The 16,191-nt window shown below is 47.8% G+C and overlaps 1 protein-coding gene across 1 annotated transcript; it reads left to right on the top strand.

Moving 5' to 3' along the window:
• Positions 1–10,962: 10,962 nt before the first annotated feature.
• UCN3 (urocortin 3) lies at positions 10,963–15,249 on the top strand. The gene is made up of 2 exons (XM_010961978.3): positions 10,963–11,097; positions 14,307–15,249. Exon 2 carries the CDS (start codon positions 14,313–14,315, stop codon positions 14,814–14,816), a length of 504 nt encoding a protein of 167 aa, XP_010960280.1. The 5' UTR covers positions 10,963–11,097; positions 14,307–14,312; the 3' UTR covers positions 14,817–15,249.
• The last annotated feature ends 942 nt before the right edge of the window (positions 15,250–16,191 follow it).

Raw genomic sequence — 16,191 nt, 5'->3', positions numbered from 1 at the left:
TTCCAGACTTACCTATCACCACCCCCCAACACACCAGCCACGGGGCACCACGAATACCCTTGGCTTTTCTCATGTTCTTCCCACCACCAAGAATACATCCCCCACCCACACCCATAATCTTTGCCTTTCAAAATTCTTCCCAGGTGTCGAGGCCTCGCAAAAACACCCTTGGCGATGAAGCTTTTGATATCTTCTTATTCGGATATGATATTTCCTCCTCTGAGCCCCTGTATCACTTTGTTTGCAGCTTCGTGACCTTGAGAAAGCCACCTAGACGTAAACCGAGAACAATACCCACCTAGCATGGTGGCTGAGAGGATTACATGAGATTGAAGATGACTTTGAGTAGTGCCTGGCATGTAGGACGTACTCAGTCTATGGTAGCTTTTCTGGTAGCTATTTTTTGTCACTAATAACACACACACACACACACACACACACACACACACACACACACACACACACACACACACACACACACACACTGTAAGCTCTTGAAGAAAGGTGCCAACCCTGTTCATCTTTGTATCCCTTGCAGAACCTGTCACATGGCATGACCTCAAAAAACGCTGATTTGAATTGGCAATGCCAGCATCCCACCCGGAGACACCAATTCTTAACATCCAGAGATGGAGAAGCTTCAAGGAAAGGAGTAACGTGCCCGCCTCACCTGTACACCCAGTCTGTGTAAATGTATTTCTTTTTCCTTCCTGAGTGGTTTGGTGGTGATGGAATGGGTGTTGCCTTTCCTACCAAGGACACCCACACACACCCAGCTTTCACCGGAATTGCTCCGTTTTTCCAGCCTTTTTAAAACCTAGCGCTGTTTCATATTGATGACTGGACGACGTTGCTTCTAGTCTCTCCTTCTGCGTGGGGCTCACGGAGGACAGCAGAGCGGCTCGGTCGGATCTGTTTTGGGATCCACAAACCCGTGACCAGAACCGGGTACAAAACTGTGTTCCAGAAAATGCTTTCTGAATACGGTTGAGCCAGATTCTCACTCGCATTTCTTAGCAAAACCACTAAGGAGGCGGAAGCCATAGATGAGTCGGAGGCTCTGCTGAGCCTCGGCCATCCTCTCTCATGTCCATCTTGTCAACTTGATTATCCTCGGGGCAGCTTTCCCGGGCTTCCTTCTGCACAGGCCAGTGGGGCAAAGGCTCTCGGATGTTCTAAGGATGTCAGGCCTATAATACGATTTGTGGTTAAGGCTTGACAGATCGTACACAGAAGCAGCCCTGTTACTTTGCTGGTCACAAAGTTCTGCTCTCCTAGTCAGGACATCGGAAGCTGATGCTCGGGGAGAATATTAACCAGTCCATCAAAGGTCTTTGTTTGAGGGAAACTCAGTCATAATGAATGTATTGGTTAAACGTGCTTTTTTTTAAGTGCAGGATCAAGAAAGGGAGGAAAAAGCAGCCCCTCCATGTATGCAGAGAGACAGGAAATCTTATCTTCATCGAGGATTTGGAGAAAGGAACATTAGAGAATAAACAAACAGCAACATCTCGCAGAGCAAATGGTGAACTTACTTCCCATCAGGAATGGGTGCTTCCGCTCCATCCTTCAACTCTCGTGTTAAGTGTGAGCTTCGGAGTTCACAAATCCTTTGGTGGCCCCAAGACTCGACAAGGGGCCCCTCGAGATGTCGTCACAGCAGCCTGGCCTTCATCCCACTGTCCTGCCACTGCCTCTTTATCCATCCTCAGCCGCTCCAGCCCACCTGGCAGGTGGTTCAGATTCAACAGACCTTAACTTGCATTCTCACACATTGCTATTAAGAGTGCAAACTGGTACGATCACTCTTAAGGACAACTGGCAATATTCTGCAAATATTATAATATCTTTTAAAATTATAAAAGCACAGATCCTTTGACCTAACACTTGATCTAAGAATTGAAGAATGAATAGCAGTGATCCCTTCTCAACAGGAAGCGAGGTCATCATTTGTTCTCAGAGATGCTGTTTTGAAGGCAAGAATCATGACTCTCCAGCTCCATCTTTAATCCCCAGACATCAAGACTGTCCCTCACACCCATAGGCATTCAATAAATATTTAAGTGAAACAAGTGACCTTCCCCAAAATTCAGATTTCCTTCATCATGTAAAAATCTATTTTTATAAGCCCAGCGTGTTCCTCTTCCAAATGGGACAATTAACCAGCCCTCTGCGAAACAGGGCCCTCCAAAGCACTTCCTTTGTTGAAAACTGAAAGATATTCATTACTGACATTTAAGTGTTTCTCCCACCTACTCCCCTCTTGCAAATATTTCTGAAGAAAATTCATTTCCAGACAGATTTAGCCTCATTTACATCTAATTGTCTTCAGACTACACTCCAGGGAGGAGTGTTAGCAAAGGTTGGGGCATTAGAGAAATGTGACAACCGAAGAATCAAGTAAGCCCAGAGCTTTAATTGACAATTAGTCAGAATGAAGAAAGAGACAAAGGAACCAGTCGCCTGTTCCAGCACGCAGCGAAGGGCCGTGCGTTGTGGCTGAGAGTCGCAGCGGACACAGAAGACAGGTTTTTTATCTGGGACTCCAGATCCGTGGACACACACCAAGCCAGAAAAAGCCCTAAGGTAGCCCCTGGACAGGTGAGCGCAGCACGATGACACTCATCAGTGTGGTCAGAAGACGTGCATTCTGGACGCTCTCCACTCATCTGGGCAGGAGCCCAGGCAGTTAATGAAAAGCAAACCGGTCTTAAAACAACAATTCCTTAATTTGCACAAGAGCCTCTCCCCGTGGAACCCTTGGCTGAAACAATCTGCCAAACTCCCGTATTATCCATCGTCTATAACAGTGAATCTCAAATGTCTCGTTCTCAGGATCCATCCACACTCGGAAGAGGATGCCAGGGAGATTTGTTCACGTGGGCTGTATCTACCAATATGTGTCCTGATCAACGTTAAAGCAGGGACATTTTCTCAATACATATTAATTCATTTTAAAACAACAATAGTAAACCTCTCACCTGTTAACATTAACAATAGTATCTTATGAAAAAATTGCTATAGAATCAAAAACAAAAACTAAATTTAGTGCAAAGAGTGGCATTGCTTTAGAGGGTCACAAATCTTTTTAGTGTATGAAAAGGTTCTTTTATAAATATTGGATCCAAGTCTTTTATCAGAAAGGTGGCTTGCAAATATTGTCCCCTAGTCTGCATCTTGTCTTTTCCTTCTTTTGTCAGTCATCTTCGGAGAGCAGAAGGCCTGGATTTTAATAAAATTCAACTCACCAGTTTTTCCTGTGGATCATGCTTCTGGCATTGTGTCTTAGAAATCTTTGCCTAACCCAAAGCCATAAGAAATTTTTTCCCATGTTTTCTTCGGGAGTTTTATAGTTTTAGATTTTACATTTAGGCCTATGATTAATTTCGTACTAATTTTTATATATGGTGTAATGTATGGATTGAGAGTAATTTTGTTGCATGTAGATATCCAATTGTTGAAAAGACTGTCCATTCCCCATTGAGCTGCCTTTTCACCTTTATTAAAAATCAGTTGATTATGTATGTATGGGTCAGTTCTGGGCTCAATCATTTTCCATTCATACATGTCCACCTTTTTTCTATAAACTTTTATGTTCAGGTTTATGGTCCATATCAAATTCTTCTTTGTGTCTGATGTGAGGTGAGTTAAGGTTCATTTCCCTTCCTTTATCCAGTTGCCCCAGCACCATTTGTTAAATAGACTTTTCTTTTCCCATTGAATTGACTTTGTGTGTTTGTTAAAAATCAATTGTCCACATATATATGGATCTATTTCTAGACTCTCGCCACTGTGGCATTGATCAATCTGTTGATTCACAACATCCAATACTATGGCTTTATAATGTCTTGAACTTTGGTAGAATAAGTCCTTAAGCTCTGTTCTTCTTTTCAAGATTCATTTTAACTGTTCTAGGCCCTTTGCTTTTCTGAATAAATTTTGACCTCAGCTTGCTAATTTCTGCAAAATGCCGTGTTGGGATTTCGCCTGGAACTGCATTACATCCACAGATCAACTTGGGGGGGACTCATTACTATTTCTTAAAACACATTTCCCAGCTCTGTCTCTAGAAAGGGCCTGGACAGAATAATAAAATCGCCTAGCAGCAAGAAGCATGCCTGGAGGTCCCCACTAAAATACCATTTCTATATACTACCCCCAACTAAAAGGAACCAGGGCTCCTTGGAGCAATGTTTGATCCCAGGCTTTGGATAATGAAACTACAAAGTAAACCTAGAAGATCTTCTTTTACCAGAAACTAAGGATATATTAAAAAAAAAAATTAACAGGGACATGCCAAAGGACACGGGAGCTTGGACACAATGTGAATAATCTGAGAATTTTTTAAAGTATAGTAAGAGATTCTAACACATAGAATTTTTTGAACAAAGAATCTATATCCGTGGTGATATTCAGAAACAAGAAAGAGAGAGGGAGGGAGAGGAAGGAGAACAGTGGGGGTGAAAAATTCCTCTCTAGGGAAAAATGTTAGCCGAGAAATGTGAAGGATTATAGAATTAGAAAGTCACCATTGACAAACCCTGAGGTTATAATTTGTTCAATCAAATGTTGTCAATAAACACTAAAACCATTGGGTGAAAGGTTATGGGGAAGCAGGAGATTCACATGCTCTCCAAACATCAACACACAGATTATTTATTAACTAGAAAAGACGAAAGGTACCTTACAATGGGGAGACCTAGCAAAACCACCTTAACTATGTGATCAACATGAACATCGCCAGTAACACAGACTTCTTGATATGACGCAACAAAAAGTACGTAACACCATCAGCGTGGTGTTCTTGCCAGAAATGCTTAACCGGCACCCTTACATGAGGGAACAGGCAAACCCAGGACATGGAGCGTTCTGCAAGGTACCCGGCCTGGATGCTTCACACACACATGAAATCACGATGTTGACAACTGGTGAAGTTGGATAAAGAGGGTCCCCATGCTCACTACACTCCTGTTTCTAGTTTTCTGGAAATTTTTCAAAATAAAAACTTGGGGCTAAAAAAAAGTGCATAGAGAGTTATCTGGACAAATCACTTGTTTTACAAGGGGGATAGTGGAGGTACCATCACAGCAGAGGACTGACAAGCTGGCCACCTCTTCAGTAGCAAAGTTAGGATGTGCGGAAGTAAGCCGAGGAGGGAAGGACGGACCGGTTGGAAGTGAACAATGCGTCACTGTTGGGGCGATCTCGTTTTCACCTCCGAGCTGCTGCAGGAAGACTCCAGAGAGCGGCGATGCGCTCGTTAGCAGCTCAGGCTCAGCCCGGGTTTCTCTGTGTTCTACATGGCGTGACTGATGTTGGCAGTATTTTCTGCGAACACTGGGGCCTGAGCTGGCACCTGCTGCTCACCAAGATGACCGCTGAAGCCTCGCTTTCCCACGGGGGCACTGGGAGGACCCCGCAGGGCACGATGAGCCAGCCAGCCACCCGACACGCAGAGTGTGAAATGAGAGTTGGAATGTTATCATCCCCAGGACACGGGGTGGGAAAGTAAGTCTCCGATGAGCAGAAAGAGAAGACGTCTAGATGTCTGAAAATGCAGTGGGGGCGGGGAGATTGGGAAGGCCAGAATATAAAATAACATCTATGCTTGTGGCTACAAATACGTGGACCCACATTTTCTCAGGCTACGAGCCCAGGCGTTCATGTTCCGGTCTGATAACCTGCTGTCCACACCACCCCAAGGTCCAACAAACTATTTCTGGGGGTGTCTCACATGAACTACTGGACAATACTTTTAATTCGTCCACTTCCAGCCCCCAGCATGGTCACTCAGTGTCCTGAAAGCCCCAGATGCTTTAGCCACCATATATAAAAATAGATTTTTTAAAAAAGATTCTTCTGTCTAGCACAGGAAACTATGTTCAATAGCTTGTAATAGCCTTTAATGGGAAAAATATGAAAGTAAATATATGTACATATATGCATGACTGGGGCATTGTGCTTTGCACCAGAGATGGACACATCGACTGCATCGCAATTGAAAAAAAAAGCTACAGATGCTCATGGGACCCAAGTGATCTTATTTCTGCATCTCTGACAAGCTCCCAGGGATGCTGGTTCTGCAGGGCCATGGACCACACGTGAGCAGCAGGCTTCCACAGTACTTAGCACTTGCTACAGTACTTAGTACTAAGTCCCTAGCACCGCGGTTCCTTGTCCGCAGTAGGTCTCCAGTAAACATGATTGGGAGGGATGACCGAACCTACTGAATGCTTCTGCAATAGTGGGATAAAAGGAACACGCTTTATCAAGATACCTGCCGTTCATCCTACTCACGTTCCTCTTTTTTCTTAGAGTAAGGAGTCTAGGGCACTGTTGGGTGGAGGCGGAACTGGCAAAGTGTGTTTATTTTATTTTTTGGCTTGTGGAGCAAAACAAGAGAGGGCACCGACAGCTGAGGGTCCTGCGCATTCTGCCCCGGGGTCTGGCGTCCGAGGGTGAACCCATCTTTCCTGCCTGTGGCAGCTTCCCCTCTCCCCTCATGACAGTTACCGGCCCAAGCTGCGGATTTATCCGTTGTTTACCCTCCCTGCTTTCCCTGTCTCGAGCACATGCATGCACACACAAGTGCACTCCTTGAAATTCAAATTGCTCCTTGTGCTTCTATAATGGAAATTAATGGCATGATCTCACACTCTCCGGAGTGAACCATACCGGCAACACCGCCGTCTAACCCAGCCCTGGCGCTGTGCAGACCCACGTACACACTCGTCACCCGTCCTTGACTATGAGATAAAACGTCATCTCAACGCAAGCTGACTCCCCTCACTTGTCTTTTTGGACATAGATAATGATCTCTCATTTTAATTTCATTTCAATAGCATTATCTTCAATTACGGACTCCGCAGCTACAGCAGTCACCCGCTCCCGAGGCGCGGTTCTGCTCCCTCCTCGCGGCCAGCGGCACCGCCTCACCCAGCTCTGCAAAAGGAAAGACCTTCGAAAATGCTTGGGGCCGGGGCTGGGGCTGGGGCCGAGGCCTGAGCTCTGGGGGCGGCCTGTGCGGGACCCCAGCTAAGTGACTGGACTCGACCATGAGGTCTCTTTTAGGGAAAACATTCTATGATTCTAGAAGAATTCAGAGAAACAAAGGCATTAAAGCATTGAGCCAAAGAGTGTCTGTTCAGATACATGTGACTGATTGTAATTGTATATAAATTTATACGTATTTTTTAAATGCTTGGCCTCATTTCATACATATGTAAAATGATGATACTATGAAATACATATTAGCAAAAAATACATTATGAATATACTACATACGATAACACTAATACATTATGCATAATACACATCTGCGTGTGTATAATATGTGCAAAATTTTGTAAGTTCTACCTTTTCCAGATTTTACAGATTAACATATATTTCACACAAGTCTAGGAGTCCAATGACTTGCATTCTTTCCTCAGTCTGCCATGGGTTCCCAGCGTGACTCTTCAGCAAGAGTCACACGCACACACACGCACCACCACCACATTCCACTGACCCAGTCCTGTCTTTAGCAAAGGCATTTCCGGACTTGTGGCTTAGAAGGCTGGTTTGGTTTGAGTTTGGGTTTCTTTCTTTGTATTTGTTACAATAATGAAAGCTTTTTTTTTTTTCCAAACAAAATGTTGTGCAGATCCCCAGTGTATGAGACAGATTAAAGCAGACACTCCAGTTAAAGCATGGAAGGCCGCTCACCCTCCTGCCCCCTCACTGAGAAACAGCTGACGGAATCCCGGGGTGGCAGCAACCCACCATCGTCCCCTCATCTCTGTCCATGTCCGCGGGCAGGACACGTTGCCTGTGTGTGTGTGCAGGAAGCCTAGCGGCTTCAAGCCTAAGCACATCCTGTCCCTCGGTAATTCTTACTCATTAAACCTACTTCTATTTCCATTAGCTGGAATCGCATTCTTTAAAAGGTAAATCTACTGCCTCCTCCATGTGAAGCCCTTTCCATACGAGTTAGCATTTCTCCCTTCTTGTCTTCTTCAATGAAATTTCCCCACATTTGGCTATTGTGGTATCTTTTCTGGTTCTTCAGCATCTTAATCAGCCTCTTCAAGCCCAACTCCAGTTGGCCGACATCCCTTTAAATATGTCCGAGCAGAAACCAGCGGTGTTCTGCACACCCACACGTCTTCAGTAGCGTGTTCAGATAAAATGTTTTGCATTTTTTATTATTCCATTACCTAGAGCTTTGCTTTCCTCTCTCTGTGTGGACACTGGAATTTGAAGCATCTGTAAAAGTGAAACTTTATAAAGAAAAGCATTCTACCCATTTTTGCCAATATCTAGTTTTACATCTGTGTTGCGATTCTGGGACCACCTTTCAGACGGAAAACCAAGCTCCACTTTGTTCCTTCACTTGTCGTGGGGTCGGGTTTGTAATCCTTGGGTTTCAGTTTTCCATCCGTGATAAGCACGCAGTCACAAGTCCTGGGCCACCAGGGCCCAACCTACGGGCTCTTTTTAGAGGATAAGGACGAGGAGACTCTACTAAGAGATGCTGCTTCGATGACAGAGAATTTTCTCTAGATTATTCCCACTCTACTGTCCAAATAATCAATATTCCTTACATGGATGAGCACATATTCTTTATCAGTTACAACAATAAGGGCATTAATTACCCTGCAGCCAAATGGGATTTCTTTTTTTTTTTTTTTAACAGCGGATAATTCCGACCAACATACATTCGAATCCTCAGTTACAGTTGGGTTCTGCTGTCCTGCTGGACTCAGAAGAAACAGCAGGATAATACGGATTTAAGGAATAATGATTTCTTCATGTTATAAAGAGCACAGACCACAACTCATAAAATAACATTTAGGCTTGGGCTAAGTTCTGATACGGTGAAGTGAAGCGGTGAAGGCTGAAGCTGGCAGGGCTCAGGGCCCTTCTGGAGAACGGCTTTCTGTTTTTCCATGAAATATTTGTGAGCATTAAAGACTTTAGATCATTCCAGAAGTCCACCTACCTCCTCAGCGAGAGAATTTCAAGACCTAAAATTTCCTGTCCACATATATATGGAGGGAACTCTAATTAGAAAAGGCACCTGCATGCCAGTGTTCACAGCAGCACTATATACAGTAGCCAAGTCATGGAAGCAGCCTCAATGTCCAGCGGCAGATGACTGCATAAAGAAGCCTTGGTATATATATATACAATGGAATACTACTCAGCCATCAAAAGAGTAAAATAATACCACTTGCAGCAACATGAGTGGACCTGGAGATGATCATTCTATGTGAAGTAATTCAGACAGAGAAAGAAAAATACCATATGACATCACTTACATGTGGAACCAAAAAAAGACACAAAAGTGAATATATGTATGTTCATGTATGACCGAAGCATTGTGCTGTGCACCAGAAACTGACGCAACATTGTAGACTGACTATATTTCAATAAGAAGATCTATAATTTAAAAATTAAAAATTTTTAAATTCAAGACACAGATGAACTTATTTACAAAACAGAAACAGACTCGCAGACATAAAAAACAAAATTATGGTTACCGGGGGGAAGGGATAAATTGGGAGTTCAGGATTTGCAGACACTAACTTCCATACATGAAACAGATAAACGAGAAGTCTCTACTGTACAGCACAGGGAACTATATTCAGTATCTCGTAGTGACCTACAATGGAAAGGAATGTATGTATGTATATGTGTGACTGAGATATTATGCTGTACAATAGAAATTGACACAACATTGTAAACGGACTATACTTCAATTTTTTTTTAAATGGGGGGGATGTGCCCGACCACGGTGGAGAGGGCTGGGGAGAATGTGGGTCTCGCACGGCCCTTCACGACGGTTAAGCCTGAGGTTCAAGGTGGGCGTGGAAGAGCTCTGGGCCCACGTGAGACCTGGATTCTCACCCCTGTGCTTGGGGGACCCCCGTCACCCCTCTCACAGTCCTCATCCGGGAACTCAGGGAGGCACCTGCCTAAATTCCGCCACACCTGCGCTGCTACTTCCAGGGTACTTCCCGGTGTGAGCCCCGCCTCTGCCCCATGCTGTCCGCCCGCCTCCTGCCCTGCTGCCTTCTGCCGCTCCCTCTGTGTGCCGGTTTCTCTGTCCCAGACCGCCTGCTGCCTGAACCCCTCTGCTGTGCTCTGGTGCATGGTACCTGCCTCAAGTGTCCAGGACGGGGGTGCTACTTTCTGTGCTATGGTATTTACCACACTGAAATTACGTATTTTTCTTAACAGCTTTTACCTTTATTTCTAAACTGCTGATGCCCCATAAGAACAGGGGTCTTAATTCACGTTGAATTCCTGTGGGTCCCAGCCATACCTGGCACACAGCAGGCAATCCAAAGACACTGGATGAATGGATGAATAAAAATGGGTCAAGTTCAAGTGATTTCCCACCAAAAGCTCTAGGTCCGTGCCTGCCCCTCTGCGTGCCCTTTGATCAATGCAAACACCTAGAGGTTTGTGAGAAGCCAGAGAGAACATTGCCGATCAGAACCCACAAGAACCCCAGGGCAGCAGGTGGACTTCCAGACCCCTTGTCCACTTTCAAAGCAGGACCTGGCTCCAGGCTTCCAAAAGGAGGGGCAGACAGACGGGGAGGTGAGGAGGCTGGAGTTAATAAGAACTAAGTAAGATCCATAATAAAACTCTTCAAAGAAACTGTTTCTCAGTTCAGCAGAGTGTTTTTTTTTTTTCTTATTGTCAATGAAGCAGTTTGCAAGGGCAGGAAGGGAGGTGGGAGGTGATGGGAGGGAAGGTGGGGAGGAGGGCGTGAGGATGCAGACAGCCTGTCATCTCCATGACGCGGACCACTGGCCTGGGTCATATTTTCTAAAGAAAATCGCATCCCAGGGTCGACACCGCATCTGGATTTACGATCCACCCTGTGACCTGTCACTTTTATATATATACACACACACACACAAGGGAGTGGAGTGGTTTCCATAGCGAGGAAATATCACGGCCCACTTACCAGCGATACAAGAAAAGGAGCCAGCGACCCCGGCGGAGACAGAAGGTGCAGGGATGCTCTCAGGGCAGACCTCCCGGTCCTGAAGCTGCCACCCGCCTCACTGAGCATTTTCACTCTGGAGGGAAGTCCGCTCACGGGTAAGGCTTTGGTCGGGGACTTCTCCATGAGGGATACGTGGATCTGCCCTAAATTAGGCAGGAGGTGCTGGGGACTGGACGGGGTGAGAGACGACGGTTGCAAGCGCCCAGGGGTGCGCCTCAGTGCGCTGAACACCGAGGTCTGTGTTCCAGGTAAGGAGGAGTCGGCCCCAGAGAGACCGCGGGGAAGTTCCTCGGGGTGGGGGCAAGCGACCCTCCCTTGGTTGGTATAGAGAGACCTGCTTTGCAAAGGTAGCCCAGGGGCAGCGTGGGTTCTTACACGTGTATCTTTCTGAACAGAGTCCAGTTGTGAACGTGAAAAGTGTGCTTGTAAACAGGGGGGAAGACGGGGGCGTGGGGGACAGAAACCACAGGGCACGGCCCCCCACTGCCTGCCCCAGCAGGAGGGCGGGCGGGCGCTTACTGGTTACCAAGTGCGGCTCCTGCCGCCTCCCCACACACCTGTGAGGCAGCTAACGGCTCCTTTTCAGGATGTGGTGCCTGGGAGGTTAGGTCATTCACTGAAGTTATCTGAGGGTGAGGAAGCTTTCCAACCCGGGTCCTCTGCCCTCAAAGCCCAGAACCCCTTCTCTCTCACTACACCGGGGACCCTGGAGGAAGGGGACAGACATCTGCAGTGACTAGGTGCCACCCGTGAAGGGGAGGAGCCACACAGGGGGATGTTTGGTGTCCAAGTTTTCTGAGAAATCCTGCCTGCAGTGTTCTCCCCTAAGACAGCAATCTAGCAAACACACACACACACACACACACACACCCCACTTCTGAGACTGAGTGGGATAAGAAAATGGAGATGAATCCTGCCAGTGACCAGTGTTGTCTACATGTCAACCTTCTCCTGGCTGTTCCGCCCTCTTCATGAATAAACCCTCTCTGCTGACTTTGAGGGTGAATTGCCCGGAGGTCGGTGTGTGTACATGAGACGCAGAAGCACTGCCAGGAGCCCGCAGCTCGTCACTGTGACACCTTCTGAAAGGCTTCAGGGCGCCCTGGGCTCAGCAATCAGTGTCAGCAAGTGTCCTTTGGTACAATTTACCAGCGTTTGCGGACGTGCCGGGGAACCCGGGGGCTGTCTCCACCTTCCTCGTGGCTGGAAGACGGGGCTGGCACTGGGCGAGGCTGTGGGTCAGGCTCTGCCTCCTGGCTTCACTGCCTGGCAGGTGCTCTGAATTTCAGCCCAGCCCAGCACCCCCCCCCTCGCCCCCGCTGCTTCTCACCCTAGGGTGTGACTGTCACAGCTCTCAGAAGTCAGCGGGCATCTTCAGAAAAGCACGGCTACACTAACGCCAAAGAACAGCTGAGTTTCAGGTTCCCAAACGAGAAAACTAGAGATGGAGAACTTTACCCCTTAAATCTAACCCGGTGGGGACCTCTTGTTTTCGGAGCAGGTAGTGGGGAAATCTTCCCCCTTTGTGCTGTTGCTCTGGGGGTCATGGCCGAGGAAGCCGCAGGAGGTAAGAGGGGGAACTTGCATGGAAATCAGATTCTTTCCTTTCTTTGTGGAGCATTTCTTCTCTTTTCCCCTGTGACCCCTAAACAAAGCTAAACAGAAAGAAGAGAGAGAGCGCGAGTCTGGAAATCAATCCCCTGACCTCACAGACAGCAACACTGGGACCCAGAGCATTTAGCTGCTGAGTGACTTAGCGGGAGGCCAGGACTGAGTCTGGTCTGTGAAAGGAGCTGGGGACAAAGGCCCAAGAGTGACAGAGAGAGACAGCTTTCCCCTCAGCCTTAACCCTTTCTCTGTGAATTGCATTTTGGCTTTTTAAATCTTTTCAGGCTTAACAAACCCTCTGAAAGTGCCCCCAAGCTTCAAGGTGCCTCCCAGGTGTCCAACAGCTAATGCCATGATTCAGGCTGTTATTTAACGCAAAACCGCTAACGAGATCTTCAGTAAATGATAAAGCCAGAAGTCTGGTGATTGAACACACCATTGAAAAAAGGAAAAGTCCACCCTTCCACAGTCAACACACCCTTGTAAGACGTCCTCCGGGAATTGGGCAGACGATACTAAGGAGCTCAGAGATGGGTTGGAAAACTGAGAAAGTGGTCCTCAGATTGTGATCCGGGGACCCACAGCTTCAGCATCCTCCAGGGACGTGTTAGAAATGAAAGATCTCAGGCCTCATCCTAAACCTACTGATTCAGAAACACTTGGGATGGGGCCCAGAAGCTCATGTTTGAACAACCCATTCACGGGATTCTGAACACTCTGAAGGTTGACAGCAAGTTACTTAGACTGAGTTCAAGGCCAGGAGAGCCTTCCTGGGTTAGGGCAGAGAGAATGGTATACAGCCAAAAGATAAAAGCCAGAAATGCAACACAACAAAGATAATGGTCTGTAGGATCAAATTACCTGCTATAGACAGATAGACAGACAGACAGACAGAGACAGAGACACAGACAGAGAGATATCAATATACCACTTCTTTAGATGTGTTTGTTTTGTTTTGTTTTGCAGGGGGGAGGTAATTAGAGCTTTTTTTTTAATGTAGGTAGTGGGGATTGAACCTAGGACCTCATGCATGCCAAACATGTGCTCTACCACTGAGCTGTGCCCTCCCCTCAAGTATATCACTGCTAAGATGGCTGTATGTGAACTGAATCTCATTCATATAGGACCTGGAGATTATTTATATGTGAACAGATATGAACCACCCTTCTTCATTAAGTATTTGGTTCAACTAAGAACTTTTCGACTTTAATTTAATCATTCACTTCACCTTGATAAGGTAGTTATTGTTATCCCCAATTATCAGATGAGGAAATTGAAATTCTCAGAGGTTAAGTAATCCGTCCACAGCCCTCATGCAAATCCAGACCAAGTTGGAATTTGAACCACCATCTGTCTAACTCCAGAGTCTGTGAGGCTTTCCCTAGGGGCTACAAATCCAGACGTAACTGGTTCATACGTTTGGATCATTTAAACCAAGGATCAGTCATTACCACGGGCAGTTGAGGGGCTTGTCAGAACGCAGGTTGCAGGCCCCAGAGTTTCTGATTTTCTAGTTCTGGACCTGAGAACGCTTGGCATTTGTAACAAATTTCCACAGGCTGCCACTGGTCCAGAGACCACACTTGGAGACCTGCTGAGGCTGAGCACGAACAAAGCCCTGTTAGATTTGAGCCCATTTCCCACCGACCCTCAGCCCCCATCACACGCTTTCCCGCGTCGCTCTTTTCTGCTGCAGGAAGAGATGCTGATACCGGCCCACGTCCCGCTGCTGCTGCTGCTGCTGCTGCTGCTCGGGGCCCCCCAGACAGGCCTCGCCGGGAAGTTCCACAAAGCCGGGTCTGTCTTCAGCTGCATCAACACAGCCCTGTCTGAGGCCAGGAAGAGCCCGCTGGAGGATGCACCCCTGCTGAGTAGAAGAAGCTTCCCCCACCTGCCCAGCCAAGACCCACCCCCAGGAGAGGACGAGGAGAAGGAGGAGCAAGACAAGGAGAAAAGGACCTTCCCTGACTCCGGCGGAGGCGGCGCAGCTGGGAGCACCCGGTACAAGTACCTGTCCCCAGCGCAGCTCAAGGGGAGGCTGTACCAGGACAAGGCCCAGAGTGACCGGCACACCAAGTTCACGCTGTCCCTCGATGTCCCCACTAACATCATGAACATCCTCTTCAACATCGCCAAGGCCAAGAACTTGCAAGCCAAGGCGGCCGCCAACGCCCACGTGATGGCTCAGATCGGGCGGAAGAAGTAGAAGCCGAGGCTGGAGGGACAGCAGCCCATCAGGGACCAGAACGGAGGTGGAGGGCGGGGGAGGGTTTGCACTTGGAGGGACCGATCCTGTTTCACGGGCAGCTTCACACTCGACCCCTCTGCCCCCTTCCTTCCTGCCCCAGCCCCACTCCCCGCTCCTCTGTGACACACACACAGCCGTGCAGGATTTATCCCAGCTCCACCGCCACGAGGCTACTGACGTCTCTCCCCGTATTCTGTCTCCTTTCTCCTCCCCCACGATGAGAGGCAAAGGTCACGCTTCTCCCTGATGACCCCCTCGCCTGAGAAGAGGCATGCAGGGCTCCCCTCCTCCCCGCACTCCATCCCCAGCCAAGGCCGGAAGACGAGGAAACACACTGCTCACCATCCAGCCACTAAACCCCTTCCCCACCCTCTCGCCCCCATTAAAAAACGGCTCCTTGAAGCTCTGTCTTTTTTCGGTTCCTGGTCCTTCAGTTGGCTGCCTTCCGGCCTCTGAGCTGGGAAAAAGGACAGCCAGTTGTTGCAAAAATATATTACAGCTTGGTGTTACAGCTCAGTTGTGACAGCAACCTGGATCCGAGCTCGGAGAGAAACCAAGCAGCACTGGGAGAGGTGGAGAAGTCAGGTTTGTTACACCACCAGGCCCAGAAGAGTGAACACTCCAAGCTCTGGACCCCGTCTGTAGGTTTACACAGGCTTTTATAGACTGCCAGTTTACACTTTGCAACATCATATGCAAATAAGGTATAACAAAAGTTGACTAATTAGAAACAAGCTTTGTAGAAATGGACCAATCAGGAGTGAAGGAAATAACCAATCAGGAGTGAGCTCAGGGAACCAATAGAATTTTAGGGGTAAGTAAGCCGTTTCAGAGGCAAAAAGTGATACAGAGCCTCTGGGCCAGGGAACCGGATGGTGCCGGCAGGAGAACTAGTGGCCCTGCCTGGAGGCCTTGTGGGTCTTTTTATGGGGCTTCCCACTTCACAGTGAGGGAGGTTATGAGTGTGTCCATTCACGACCCTCCCGGGGGGAGATGGTTCTGGAGGTCTTAGGAGGAGTGAAGAAGAGCTTGGGAAAGGCCAAGCTGGCAGGTCTGTGCTGGCTGCCATATCCAGAGCCATCTCCACAGCCTGGTCCCACCGAGTGGCGCAGCCTGGGATCTGCTACAGAGAGGCCTTGGGGCTTGGTGGGAGGGGGTGCTTTCAACTACCTCCCTGGGACATCTGGACCCCCTCCGTGGCTTGCTAGGGGTTGAGTCACCAAGTATTGAGCAGCTGCTTCTTAAACCCCTGGCCACGGTCCAGCCCGGTGCTGGGCACGTGGGGAGATACTGACATGAGAGGCAAGGCCTCTGTTCTCCAGGAGCCAACAGC

The sequence above is a fragment of the Camelus bactrianus genome, chromosome 35 (assembly GCF_048773025.1).
Source record: "Camelus bactrianus isolate YW-2024 breed Bactrian camel chromosome 35, ASM4877302v1, whole genome shotgun sequence".
Classification (NCBI taxonomy): domain Eukaryota; kingdom Metazoa; phylum Chordata; class Mammalia; order Artiodactyla; family Camelidae; genus Camelus; species Camelus bactrianus.
Note: the sequence above shows the minus strand (reverse complement) of the source record. Positions and strands in the feature narration are given on the sequence as shown.